Below are 13,877 nucleotides of genomic sequence, written 5' to 3'. Positions count from 1 at the left end.
CTGGAGGAGAGATGAAGACCAACAACACCTGAAGCTGTTATATATTAACGACATAACAAACAACAGCACAACGCTTGATACACTGGGCGTTATTATTCCTGGGCTCTTATTCGTCTTGCCCAGATGCCCACTGCAACAAACTGATTAGCTCCCTTTAAGGCCAGCCTCCCTGGAAGAAAGCTTTTTTCTCACTGGTTGCCCCTCAAAGCCGCAGGAGGGTGGAGCTACTTAGGGACATCATCTAAGATGTCATAACCGAGCAAAAAGAGCAATCACGAGTTTTCAGCTCATAGAGATTACTCGTGTTTACACTGACCTCACTATTTGAAACTTTGTCCGCTATGAAAGCATACATTTGAAAACCAAAACCAGGAAGACTACAACATGTTAGAGGTTAACATGAACACAAATCTATCTGACATGTTCCACATGTTTGCAGATGAAGTTGCTGTCTCAGCTTGTGTGTATCTTCTTCCTCACAACAGCGCATAGTTCCTCTGTGGGGTTCAGGTCAATGGCCAATCAGGTGCAGCAATAACACGGTCAGCAAAATATTTGGCAGTTTTGGTGCTGTGGGGAGGTCCCAAGTCCTCCCCACAGTACTCCAATCGTCCACTACAGCTGTCTGCAAACAGCCAGCCTTTACAGCAGTGACCTTCTGCGGCTCATCTCCCTGTGTGGGCTGTAGATGATCGTAGATGATCGCCATCTGGAGGACCGTTATGTAGTCTTCTCCATGATTGTGGCTGTGTTCACTGCACTAGACTGACAGGCACACACTATTTAAACCGTGTTTATAGCAGTTTACTCAAACTCGAAATGAAATATTCTAATAACGTGAGATAGGGTTTTTTTAGCTGTAGGCCACAATTATAAAAGTTAAAACAGAAATGCTGAAGCATTATGGTTTCTATGTAATGACTTTAGAATAGATTAAATTTTCACTTTCTTAAATAACTGATGGAACATATTCAACTTTTCACATTCTAATTTTTTGAGGTGCGTCCATATGTTGGAAGAAATTTCCTTTTTGCTGAGGAAAAACATGACATCTGTCTCCTCCCAGTCCCTCCATTGTGCTAAGCTAACTGGTTCTTTTTAATTACGCCACTGACTGCAGAGATAGATAAACATAAATCAGAGCCTTATTCCATTTTTCAGGTTGCAGCAAACAAGCTGAAAGAGAAAGATTTAATTCGACCTTTAACTGAAGCTATAACCAGTCATACGGTGAGACTCTGTGACAGTCCAGTACCTGAGGGCAGTGGTGGCTCTGGGAGGGGATGAAAGCACTGCAATGGTCTGGGAACGTTGGTCACCAAATCCTTGGCTTTTACTGGGAGACACCTGGAGAACGAGAGCAGATCATGAATAAGAGAAAGACGAGCTGCGTGAAAGCAAAGGCTGAGCCAGGCTCTCTCACCGTGGTCCCGGTGAAAGTGACGGGTGGCGACTGCCAAGAGATGCTGAAACTGGAGCTGTTGGTGGGAGTGAAGCTGGTGGACGCCGAGCCGGCCGAGTTGTTGCTGCTGCTGGACGGGATTGACACTGGAGCCGTGGCCTGAAGGCAGAGGTCAAAGGTCAAAATATTAAAGTTAAAAATATCACTATTTTTAACTTTTATTTAAATTCAGCATATTGGAATACTTTTATTTCTTTTAGTATTTGTTAATTGATGCAGAGCTTCTTTGTATTGGGATGTCAGACAGTGGTTAGTGAAATCCTCTTACGAAGCCTCAAGCTGAACATTTTTTTGAACGATTTAATGATCAAGCGCCTTAAAGCATACCTTGCTTTAATCTCTTTTTTTGCTTCCAATTAAAGCCATAATTTATAAAATTATCATTTTGTGCTCAAGACCATAAACTAATCAGAAAAGTGTTAATGATGTCACAACCAACAGAGCATCTGTTCCCCATAGACTTAGTATCAACTGGAACCAGGGGAGTCTCCCCCTGCTGGCCATTAGAAAGAAAGCAGGTGAATGACTTCCCTTTTTTTACCCAGAAACTACACCTGTCTTTTACATACAAGCTATGTGTATACTGCAGGCTACTGATTGGCTGGAGATGGGACTTTTCCATCTTTTCTGACACTGAATTTACCCAGAGGAGGTTTCTTTTTTTTGGTCAGATTTCTCTTTCTATTACATTTTTTTGATTAAAAAAAAAACCTCTTGATTTTGTCATTTTCTAGGTGAGGTAGATTTTAATGGTCGGATAAATATACTTTATTCAAAGAAGGTTTTTTTCAAGGCAGATTTTTGGCCTTTATCAGAAACATAACTACTCATGTCAGACCTAAAGCGTGCAGCTCTGCATTAATATTAGATGCACAGATATTAATGGAAAGCTAATGGCGGTTATTCTTTAAACAATAATCTGAAAACCGAGGCTAAAATAGATAAATTGTGTCATTTTTCAACCTTTAATTAATTATTCAAACCTGCTGCTTGTGTGTTGATAGACCGCAACTGTTAGCACAGCTGCTATAGGGATGGAGGGACCACAAGTCGCTGCGAGATCTTTAGTGTGTTTACGAACACTGTGACACATCGTCAGCGTAACAAGGACCTCGATAGTAATGTGTGAGAAACTGAGGGACGTATACAGAGCACATCAGTCTTCATCACCTGGTAGGCATGGTCCGTGTGGATGAGGTAGAGAGCGCTGGGTGCAGAGCGGCTGAGCGGCGTGGTGCCGCCGGCGTGGGGCTCCTTGGTGTCAGAGGGTTGAGTCGGTTTATGGGAGTCTGGCAGCTGGCTGACCGAGGGGAGAGGAGACGGGGGAGGAGGCGGGGGAGACAGGACAGAGGGCGAAGCTGGGGACAGGCTGCTCAGCCCGTCGGCCACCGAGTCCGTGTTCAGCTTAATCTCCGTGTAGTAGAAGTCCTCCTCACCGTCGCTGAGGTCTGAGTCACAGTTACGACTGGGAGACGAGCGCAGGAGCAGGACAGACAGAAATACATCATGAATGTAAATCTCCACCTAAAGGTCAGGTTAGCCATCTATCCAGTATCACTGGGACATATTACTCTGCTGATAACCCGTAAGTCATTAACCAGAGGCAGGATATGAGCAGCAGAGCAGTTTTTGAGGCTTTGAGTGGACTTTATCTCAGGTGTGTATGCACGCCGTCTGTGTCTTACCCCAGGTGGATGGTGCGGATGTGTCTCTGAATGCCAGCGGCAGTACTCAGCACTTTGCCACAGTTCTTCCACAGGCACTTGAACATCACCTTCATGGAGTTCTGCAGGAGACACACAGCACATCAGTGTTTTGCTGGCGCTCTGATGCCAACTTCAAAGAGTCACACGCAACAACTGCAGGGTACATAACAAGAAATCATACACATGAAAGCTTCTTTTCTCTGAAGGATGTGTTTTTAATATCTGCCATTAACACAGAAAACGTTTATCTGCACCACAGACATGTTCAGATAAAGGTTACAGAAAAATATTTTTTTAGGTTATAGAAAAACTCTCTGTTTCATTAACGAGCAGGTGTACCTAATCAAGTGGACAATGTACAGTATAAACTCACTGATAACATTACAGTTGGTTTAAGACTGCACAGAAATAAAAATTCGTTCAGGTAGCAAAGTAGGTACAAAAAAATAGATCCACTGGTTATTATATAATAGTAATGGAAATAATAGTATATATATATATATATATATATATATATATATATATATATATATATATATATATATATATATATATATATATATATATACTATTATTTCCATTTAAAAAGTGTAAAATTTAAATTGCAACTTGCTCTTTCTTTTGCACATCACATGCCATTTTATTTTAAACGAACAAACACATACATAGAAATTACAACATTCTGATGTAGGGGCTGTTTTTGGAGTAAAATAACCATCCATCCCATCCATCCATTCGCTTCCGCTTCTCCTTTTCAGGGTCGCGGGGGGCGCTGGAGCCTATCCCAGCTGTCATAGGGCGAGAGGCGGGGTACACCCTGGACAGGTCGCCAGTCTGTCGCAGGGCCAACACACAGGGACAGACAACCGTTCACGCTCACATTCACTCCTAATGGCAATTTGGATTTTCCAATTAACCTATCCCCACAAGCTGCATGTCTTTGGACAGTGGGAGGAAGCCGGAGTACCCGGAGGGAACCCACGCAAACACGGGGAGAACATGCAAACTCCACACAGAAAGACCCCGGCCTGATGTTGGAATTGAACTCAGGACCTTCTTGTTGTGCGGCAACAGTGCTAACCACCATGCCTAAAATAACCATAATTTACAAAATTAAAGCGATATATGGAGATAAATGTAATTTCTCAGATTAAACATGCTGCTGCACTGCCTCGCTAACTGTTCAACGTCATACCTGTCCTAGATTAAAATGCGGATATGCCATGTTTACGTTGGGAATTTAAAGTATTTAAAGGACTTTAAAAATGCAGTCTCCTTCAGAGTGATCAGTTTATGATACCATATTTAAAGTCTTTGCGTTACACTATAAAGTGTCACTTTGAAATGATGTAGATTAAAACCAGGGAGGAAAACAAAATAGACACACAGCTTTAATGCAGCATCTATCTCTGGTGTTACCGTGGACACAATGGCGGTGATGCTCCAGTGTCTCTGATCTGCCTAATGTAATTAAACCTCCGGCGTCCTACAGAGACCGTGTATTGTTTTCATGGAGTAAAAGAGCCCCGTGAACTTCCTCCCTGCCCTCCTGCACTCTCGCTCCGAGCTATTATAAACGGTCTTATAGCCACGTCTGTCAAGCTATTGTTACGCAGGCTGATTTAACTTTGACAACATGTTTTATTTCTAATTTTCTCTCTCTTTCAGAAACACACTCTCACACACACACAGAACAATCACGTGCCCCCCTTCCCCAATTGCATTGTTTTGTCTTTGCGTAACAAAAGCCGATTTTGTGTGTTGGCGAGCGTGTGCGCCCCTTTAAAGCAACATTTCACAGTTAATTAAATGGGGAGCCTCAAACGGTGCGGCGCTGCCAGGAGAAAAACAAGAGCACGCGAGTAGCATGTAGATAAGTTCACGAGGAAGCCTGGCATCTGCACGTATAGATTGTGTGAGTGCGACTTGTTAAGCCAACATTATAGGAGCTTTTGGAGACACTGTTCATGCCTCCGTCTGCGCTCTCGTCCTTTTTCATGTAATTCCTGTTAGTCACTCTTTAATTTTTCATCCACAACTTCATCTCTCTTCCCGTTTCTCCCTCTCTTTCTCCTCCCTCCACGCCCTTCTTTGTGATCTTCCCAATTATCCGAGTACACTGCGCCAACGTGGAGCTCACTAAAGAGTCTATCGATTTTTTTCCCCCTTTTCTTTTCTTTTTTTTTTTAGAGGGCCGGCAGAATCTTTTCTGTTTGCCGTTGAGGGTATTGAAATCATTACTGTGTTTTTGAGAGGAGCTACACGCGAAGGCTGAGGAAGTAATTATTAAGGACAAATGTCTGGGGAGGACACACTCAAGCAGCGAGAACGGAAGAGAGAGGGGAGAAAACAGAGGCGAGAGCAGGGGAGAGGAAAGAATGAAAGGAGGGGTAGATGGATGATACCGTCGGCACACTGGCACACAGGAGCGCCGATAAGCAGAGGAGAACCCCGAGATGAAGGCAGGCAGAGAGAGAGAGAGAGAGAGAGAGAGAGAGAGAGACGCAATATACGTCAGACAAAATAACGAGTGACAGCGTGGTGTAGATGTGATGAGCTGTCAGTGGCGCGTAGTGATGAGACGAGGTGAAATGATTAGTGTGAAAGAAAGTCTGTGTGTGGCGAGGACGCGTGACACGAAACTCAAGATCGGCGCAAAAAAGGCTTTGTGTCCTTTCCTGTCCAATTTCCCTCTCCGCCTATCAGTCAGAAACTAAATTACATCGGTAACCTCACAGGTTAATATTACAGAAGAGAAATCAACCAGCTCATGTACATGTGGTGGGATCTCAAAGACAAGTTCACGACCTTTATTCTTACCTCCAGATATGCCTGCTATCAGGATCAGTGCGACTGTTTCCTTCAAAAAAAAGCTTTTAACCACACGGTAATAAAAGTGAAGCCACAAGTGGGACAAAAGCACCTGGGAAACATACCATCATATCTCCTTCCCTTAACCCCGTGATGATTAACTACTAACAGTGCTGATGTTTAACAATGAAAAACTGCTACCATGTTAATATGGTTGTATCAGAAATAATCCAGTGCTGATAACTCCCTGAATGACAGTCATTCTTATTTCTCTTGATGCTGCATTGATAGCAGATGTTTATCAGGTAACTTGGCTGCTGATTATTATCCATGAAGCGTAACTGCAGTTAAAGTTCTTCAACAGTATTTTGAGTCTAAAAACACACACTAACAAAAATTAAGTTTAACCACTGAGTTTGGCTCAAATCTTTATTGGCTTCGTCTCTTTTCTACTAAATTTACAGAACCATCGAGATGATATTAGCATAAATTCAACGGACTCGAAAAATCGTGTTGGGAAAGTGGTTTTCATCATTTTGAAGGGGCATTTGATGCTTGTCCTTGTTTTCTGTGTATATGATTTTCCCCGTACAGCAGTGATACTCGCTTTAAAGATTTCAAATAACGAGGCAAATGCATGTACAAGTAATCCCTCACAGGGAGTCGGCTCAGGCTGCTATAAACACTTGGTTTCATGTGTTTTTTGTCCTACTCTTGGCTCTGTCATTAAGTAAGGATATAGCTAATATGATCACTTCAGTGGCCTCACCCTCCTCCACCCTCTCTTTAAAAGAAATGTGCCTTAAAAAGACATCTGTGTCAGGCAGGGGAAGCGCATCAAGATAACAGGGCGAGAGGCAGGGTACACCCTGGACAGGTCGCCAGTCTGTCACAGGGCTAACACAGAGAGACAGACGACCATTCACACTCACATTCACATGGATAATCTAGAATCACCAATTAACCAAACCCCACTAAACTCATGTCTTTGGACCGAAGCCGGAGTATCCGGAGAACCCACACAGGATTTTTACCCAGTTAACGGTATTCACCTTGCGCTTGCGAGGAATGGGCTCATCAAAGAGCAGGCTGCTCCCATCCTGCTCATCCAGAATGGGGTCTTCAGGTCCTGCGGGGCCAGGCCCCACCCCTCCCAGGCTGGGTACACGGAAGGGCTTGAAGCTGTCTGCAGAGAGCGGTGGGGATGGTGTGGAAGGGTTGGACTGATCGCTCGGAGCAGACCAGCTCCAGTAGCCCCCCGAGGAGCTGTTGCTCGATGGGGTGAAGGGTCCGGCCGAGCCGTTGTCTTTCCACGATCCACTCAGACCCTCTGAAGACACAGAGGAACAGGAGATGGAGATCTAACAGAAGCTCAAACATCTTTAGTTATATCTATAAATGCTACAAACACAACAAAGGATGAGATCAAGACATCCAATTAGGTTCAGACAGCTATATTTGCACTTCACAAAAAAAGAGCCTCCCAGGAGCAGTCTTCACTATGACACAAGAAAATAAAGGTTACTCTCCTGTTGTGTGATTCCACCGAGACACTTCCAAGGTCTTCTTTTTTTTTAACATCAAAGAAGAGTTTCTTTTGAATATCAGCCACAAAAGGCATTTCACTTAGTGAAGCAGGGGAAAACTTTGCAGAGAGTGTACATGTGTGTGTGAGAGAGACAGAGACCCAGTTTGGTTTAGTGAAGCTGCTTCCTGGCAGGGTGCCTCTCTCTTCTCTCTTCACTTGTTTCTTCGGCAGAACATTTAACATAAAAGAGGATGTGGCTCACCAGCAGCACAGGCTCTGAGTGATCAGAACAACAAGACTATTGGTTCATTTGAGAGATATCAGCAGTGCTCTGTGTTCCGTGCACGTGACTACATTTAGATAAAAAGTGTACAGTTAGCATTTAAAGCCCAGTGTGTTCATCTGTGCATGACGTACGGCAGTGACACCACGTGCACGGTGGTTGGCTGCGCGTCTGCTCGGCTGAAAGGACAGCAGGCTGGTTACAAAGACCGCCTAAATGGTTTCACGAGATTGCAGTTATGGGGCATTTTGGACTTCCGCCACTTTGCCGAGTGGCAGAGATCCAGACTCATTGTGCTTTTCTTTGGATTTCCACAGCTCATTGATGAGATGATCCTACAGCACAGCAGGTGGCAGTAATTTATCAACCTTAAGCTTCCACATGCATTCACAAGATAACAGCTGTGAGGGAATGAAACTCAACACACAAATTATTGGCTCAGCAACTTGTTTTAGTTCGCTTTTCATAAAACTTCTGTTATGTTATTAGAAAAATAGCCAAGTGATGCATAAAAAGGAAATATTTATTTACGGCTGTTTATTTAGTACTAATGATGCTTACCACTGACTCTCACAGGTGGGCTCCTCACCAGCGGGCTGGTAGAGAGGCTCGTCAGCACCATAGCGGCCGTCACTTTGTCCATATCCACTTCCTCCTCCGACCGCCTGTGGAAACAGAAACAAAAGAAAACTTTACTGAGCTGCTTCCAATCAGTTAAAGAGAAAGACCTTATAACTCTCTCACAAATAAGTCTTTCTTTTTAAAACGGATAACAATAAACACACTACAGGCACATTACCATTTACAGGAAGCTCGAGAGCTCAACATGTGTTTGTCTTCTTCGCTGCTCGGCCCGGTGTTTTTAGGGGGAAAGCAGATGTTGAGGTTTCCATACTGCTGCGATGACTGCAGCAAAAACTGCTTATTAAATTCAAGTTGGGTTTTTTTGTTTGACTGATGCAATCACCCAGACACCATTAAGAAAAATAAACAGCTAACAGAATAAAATGAAAATAGAAACTAGGAAACTGATTTACTGCACAGGATGTTGCAGGCTGCAGAGATGACATGCTTCACCCCTGTTGTTAAAACAACAACAACAACAACAACAACAACACCCAGCATCATTACTGATGCATGCAAAAAAATAATAATAAAGAAATAAGAGGAAGTCGCATAAAAAAAATTCAATATTGATCGTCTCTGCAGTGTTGCAGTATTCTGCTTTGTGCACGATCCTACTGATAAAAAAATAAAACAACAGGGCAGGATGGAAAAATGAGAGAGCGGGGACATGTAATAACATTCACCGCCTCGTCTAATGGACAGAACAAAGCACCGCTGTCACACCCACCGCTGAATACCACAGTCAAAGGCTAGATGTCGTTCTCAGTGTTTATTTTTGGAAGGGTTTTGAGGCGCACACGCTCGGTTTCAAGTTGACTCAGTTTAAGAAGCCAATAAACACAGCTGACATTGAAACTTAAGGTTACTAAATGCATCCGTTTTCTGTGTAGATACAGAGAGGAAAGAAAATGTGAGTCTAGCTTTATCTGCCAAAAGTTTTCCAGAGTGGAACCGGCCTGCAGAGAAGAACAAGGTGCAGTTTTGCTGCTTTGGCAGCAGGAATAGGAGAAAGACATTTTAGGTCAGTGTTTGGATAATTGACACCTCTCCTAAAATGTTTATACATGGAGAAAGACGACTGGTTATTTGCTAAAAGAAGAGTGCAGCTGTTTAATGACTGCACGCTGATGAGCCACTGACAGGGTCACGTCCATGCAGCGGTGAAAACACTCAAACACATAAAGATGATCTCTACCGGGAATGCTTGCTGGTTGGTAATAAGTAAATCTGCGGTCTCAGGTGAAACGGTAACTAAATGTTAATTAAAAGCGGGTTTCATTGCCCAGAACAGCGTTCTTGCTGACTCAGAGTGGGCCTCTGGGAAGCAACAAGAGAGGAAGTGTGATCAGTCATCGATCAGCAATGTGTCAGCCACACTGGCCTAGAGACCAGTGAGGGTAGGGAAACGTGTATGTCCTGACAGGTTGGTGAGTGTTTGCTGGAGGCTGCTCCCTGTTACCAGGTGAAAGTGGTCACAGTGAGGGTGCAGCGCCAAAAAGTTCCTTGTGATCTCTTTGGTCCCTAGCAGATTGACACGGTCGCCAAGGGTTTGCATTGAAGACACCAAGTGATCGGCAAAGACTCGTCATTTACTCTCTGAGCTTTAGTAAAAAAGTGAAACGAACTGGAAACGGAGAACGTTCACCTTAAAATTTCTAAAGCTATGCCTCAGCAAAAGTTGCAGCTTTTACTTTGAAGGTGAGCGTTCGCAGTTTCTGGTTTGCGTCACACCTTTTCAAAGTTCACTGAAGCTCAGTGAGTAGTTTGCAAGCATTTGCAGTCTTTCTTGCACACCATCTACTCCTGACTGAAGCGATTGTGGGGAGGATTTCGTTCCAGCGTGATATTCCTTCTTATGACCAATTTCATGCTGGCAGCAACTTCACCAGCGACAGGTGGTCTCTAGGACGGCGTGACTAGGACTTTAGCAATCTACTTCACAGTGACTGTCAGCAACCTCCTGCCTCCGGTCAGGGAATGCTTTCCATAGTGACCAGTGCTTGCCAGGCAAATCTCTAAGGGAGTGTGTGTTACCTTTTCTGACCAAAATATGTGCATTATATGTGCATCAGACCTTTCGTAAATGACGATTATTATTATAATGCTGCCAGAAAATCATGGATGTGCTATGACTGCAGATGAAGTTTTTATTTTTGGCCGCCGAGCGAGAGCCTGTTAGCAGCTACAAGTTCAAAAAGCTAACAGAGCTAAAGGGGATTTCCAGAGCTTTTTCTAAGAAAAGAGACTTTCAAGGGACTTTTGCAATCAAGTCATTTCCCTAAAATGGATCCAGCACTGGGTCGAATGTACACAATTTTGATAAAAAACCTTTACTAATCAGATCTGAGTAGCAGTTTTCACAAACATAAAACACGTGAAGCTTTATTTAAAAGACATTTCGTGACTTTTCATTGGACAAAGAAGAAAAGAAGTTAAATATAAATGCAACGACAGGTTCACGTTGTAGAGAGGCTCTTTAATGCCAGCATCTTCTTGTCAGTAGTTTCGCTGTGAATAAACGACACTTTAAAATTTATGTGAAAGTAATTAAAAGCGTATTTACTTCACAGGGGAAAAGAAAAGAGCGATGTGAGCAGAGAACAGGAGCGCGCTAACAAAGGAAGAGCCTCAGCCTCCATTAGCTGATATCTAATTTATTACCCTTTCGGCTGTTGAATATGATGTCATTACAGCCTCCACATAAATCAAGAAAAGGAGCTGCATGCACAAATGCCACTTTTACCCCTAACCCCCCCCCCCATCTCCCCCAACCAGCCACCCAACGTCGCCATTAAAAAAAACCACTTCCTGGTCACCTTGGGAGGCCATCATGTGACTGTAGATATTATATCCACGGTAACAACGACAGACAGTAATTGCTGGGCGCTTTGTCAATCTTGAAATATGAAAGAGTAAATCCCAGGAAAACACATTAGGAAGACTCATAATTAAGATGTGATGTATGAGATGACGAGGACGAAGCTGAGAGAGCGGGAAAAGGGAATTTCCCAAATCGCATTTGTCATTAGTGGCCTTATCAAACTTAGTTTCCATCCAAGTGCTTATTATGGCTGTAATTAAACACACGGGGAGAGCATGCATGCACGCATGTGTGTGTGTGTTAGAGAGAGGCCCGTTAAAACACATGATACATGTGACACAGGAGACAGGGTGGGATGGTTAATGGATCAGTAAGTGAATTCTGAGAAATGAACTTCATACCCTGGCATGTTTGTGTGCGTCTCTGTGCGCTTTAATATTCTTACTTCACTTTATTTGTAATAAAACATCTTCCCATATCCAATCCCTGGAGCTTCCTAAAGGGAACATTATCTTGGATGTATAGCTTCATCAACAGAAAACTAGAGAGGAGGTAAAGGGCTTGTTTACTAATGCAGATTACATGAAATGGATCTATGTAATTTTATCTTGCTGCTGGCTATTCATAAATGGAAAATGAGTTTACACTATAGATGCTGTTAATGCTGCTAAACCTTTAGAGACTGATAAGGTTTTTTTTGTTTTTTTAAATGACCTAAACAAAGGCCGCGGACGCTTTAACCGATACTTCTGTTCAAGCAGCGTTACCAAATCGAATTACCTCTCTCCACTTTACAGCTGCCCCCAAGCTCTTTTACTCTAAAAATGCAAATATGTCACTGTTCATGGACAACCCTCCCACGAGATGATTTCACATTTACATACACTCACCTGGCACTTCACTAAGTACACCTGTTCAACACACAAACCCGATCAGCCAATCACATGGCAGCAACTCAACATATTGATGCCAAGGAGATCTGCTGAAGTTCAACCAGAGCATCAGGATGAGGAGGAAAAGTGATTTAAGTGATTTTGGCTGGTATTTATTTTAGAAACTAAATAAGAGTGTACATCACTGTCCACTGACAACAGACCCTTGAGATTATAAAGACACTTACAGTATCACACTTTATTTTAAAGGCAGCAGAGTAATTATAAACCTGCACGCTGCTTCTTTTTTTTTTTTTTACCCCTTCCTGCCCTCAGCTCTAAATTTAAATGCATGCGGTAGAAAATAAAGTTTTCATTAAAAATAGAAAGACAGCACAAAAGATAACACAACTGTGGCTGTGTATAATTTTTTTATAAACATAAATAAATAAGCTGCTGTCATTTTCTAAATTAAAAAATCTAATTATTTTGGTCTGTATGTTTTTAGGATTGTTTTTTGTTTTTTTTTTGTTCCACCATCCACAAAAAAATAATAACAATGTTTTAAAAAATTTAAAATGTCAAACAGACTGTGTGCAATCACATATTGGAAAATCTGTAAGGACAATCCAATAAAGCAAGTGAAATATGCATCTTTCTGCGCTCTCACTGGAGCTTTATGAGAAAAAGTAAAGTCTGCAAGCTTCTTGAACCAATAAGGTGCGACGTCAAACCAACAGGAGGGTCAGGCAGGTCTCAAAATACACACAGTCCACAATCTGAAGACTCGCTTTAGTTTTTGTTGTGTTTTGATGCAGTTTACACACCTAACAGCTTGGTTAGGTTAAGAAAAAATTCATATTCTTTCAACACCGAACAAGTCAGCGAGAGCGACTCTGATAGAAAGGCTTGAGGGCAGAATTTTCCCATATGTGCCCACTCCCACACACACCTAAGGCAAGGTTTTATCCTATCTTTTTTCTTTTAATTATTCATCTTATATTATTAGACGAGCTTAGACTGGTTAATGGGCTGAAGAGAACATAAAGCAAAAACAGAAAAGAAGTTGATTGGGGCTATTCGCCGTCTCACAAAGACCTGCAGATCACTGCCCGACTGCAGGGAAAATCATGAACATATGTTGGAAATGACAGATTAGAAACTAAAGAAGTTAAAATTAGAAGTAGGGATAAGACGGTGTTAACCCTCTGTGGGAATGGAGGCACAAATAAAACAACAGCTCCCTCTTCAGGGGACTGTGATGAGCTTGGATGAAGATGTGGCGGTTTGCCAATATGTGTGTGTGTGTGCAACAAGTGGTGAAACTTGTACTTCCACAGCCAGATGTGCCTACTCTTTTGAAGGCAGTGAATACAACAAAACAAAGGGCCTCCATGAGAACAAATGAGACAGGAAGCGGGGTCACGTTCTTCTTCTTTTTTTAATGTGTAAAGTCAGGTCGCCACCATCGAGGGGGGACGTGGAGGGTTTGGTTTCAAACAAAACACCGGGCAGGAGGAGAAAGGGGGGGAGACAATAACAGGAGGCTCATGTTACCGTGGCCACCGTGGGTTGGCAGGTAGATGGAAGACAAAGAAATGGAGGCCTTGTCTTTGTTTTTCATCATTTTTTAAATTTTAAATGAAAGAAAATACGTGGAAGGTGGAAAAAATATAAACGTCTTACGAACGGGTTAAGTTTGCTGTTTTGTCTCAGTATTTAAGGTAAACGCAGCCATGTGAGTCTTTCCCTTTATTCCACTGGATA

At 42.7% G+C, this 13,877-nt stretch overlaps 1 protein-coding gene across 2 annotated transcripts in view; it reads right to left on the bottom strand.

Annotated features, from left to right (window-relative positions):
- The window catches only part of znf704 (zinc finger protein 704), a 74,589-nt gene that overhangs the window by 15,269 nt on the left and 45,443 nt on the right, over positions 1-13,877 (bottom strand). For both annotated transcript variants that reach the window (XM_085149809.1, XM_085149808.1), the window contains exons 3-8: positions 8,352-8,455; positions 7,032-7,309; positions 3,148-3,248; positions 2,633-2,927; positions 1,424-1,561; positions 1,256-1,347 (exon numbers count right to left, since the gene is read on the bottom strand). In XM_085149809.1, the coding sequence (XP_085005935.1) occupies positions 1,256-1,347; positions 1,424-1,561; positions 2,633-2,927; positions 3,148-3,248; positions 7,032-7,309; positions 8,352-8,455 (1,008 nt within the window). The remainder of the gene's footprint in view (positions 1-1,255; positions 1,348-1,423; positions 1,562-2,632; positions 2,928-3,147; positions 3,249-7,031; positions 7,310-8,351; positions 8,456-13,877) is intronic.

This window comes from Neolamprologus multifasciatus, chromosome 22 (genome assembly GCF_963576455.1).
Source record: "Neolamprologus multifasciatus chromosome 22, fNeoMul1.2, whole genome shotgun sequence".
NCBI classification, from domain to species: domain Eukaryota; kingdom Metazoa; phylum Chordata; class Actinopteri; order Cichliformes; family Cichlidae; genus Neolamprologus; species Neolamprologus multifasciatus.
This window is presented reverse-complemented; position numbering and strand designations above follow the sequence as displayed.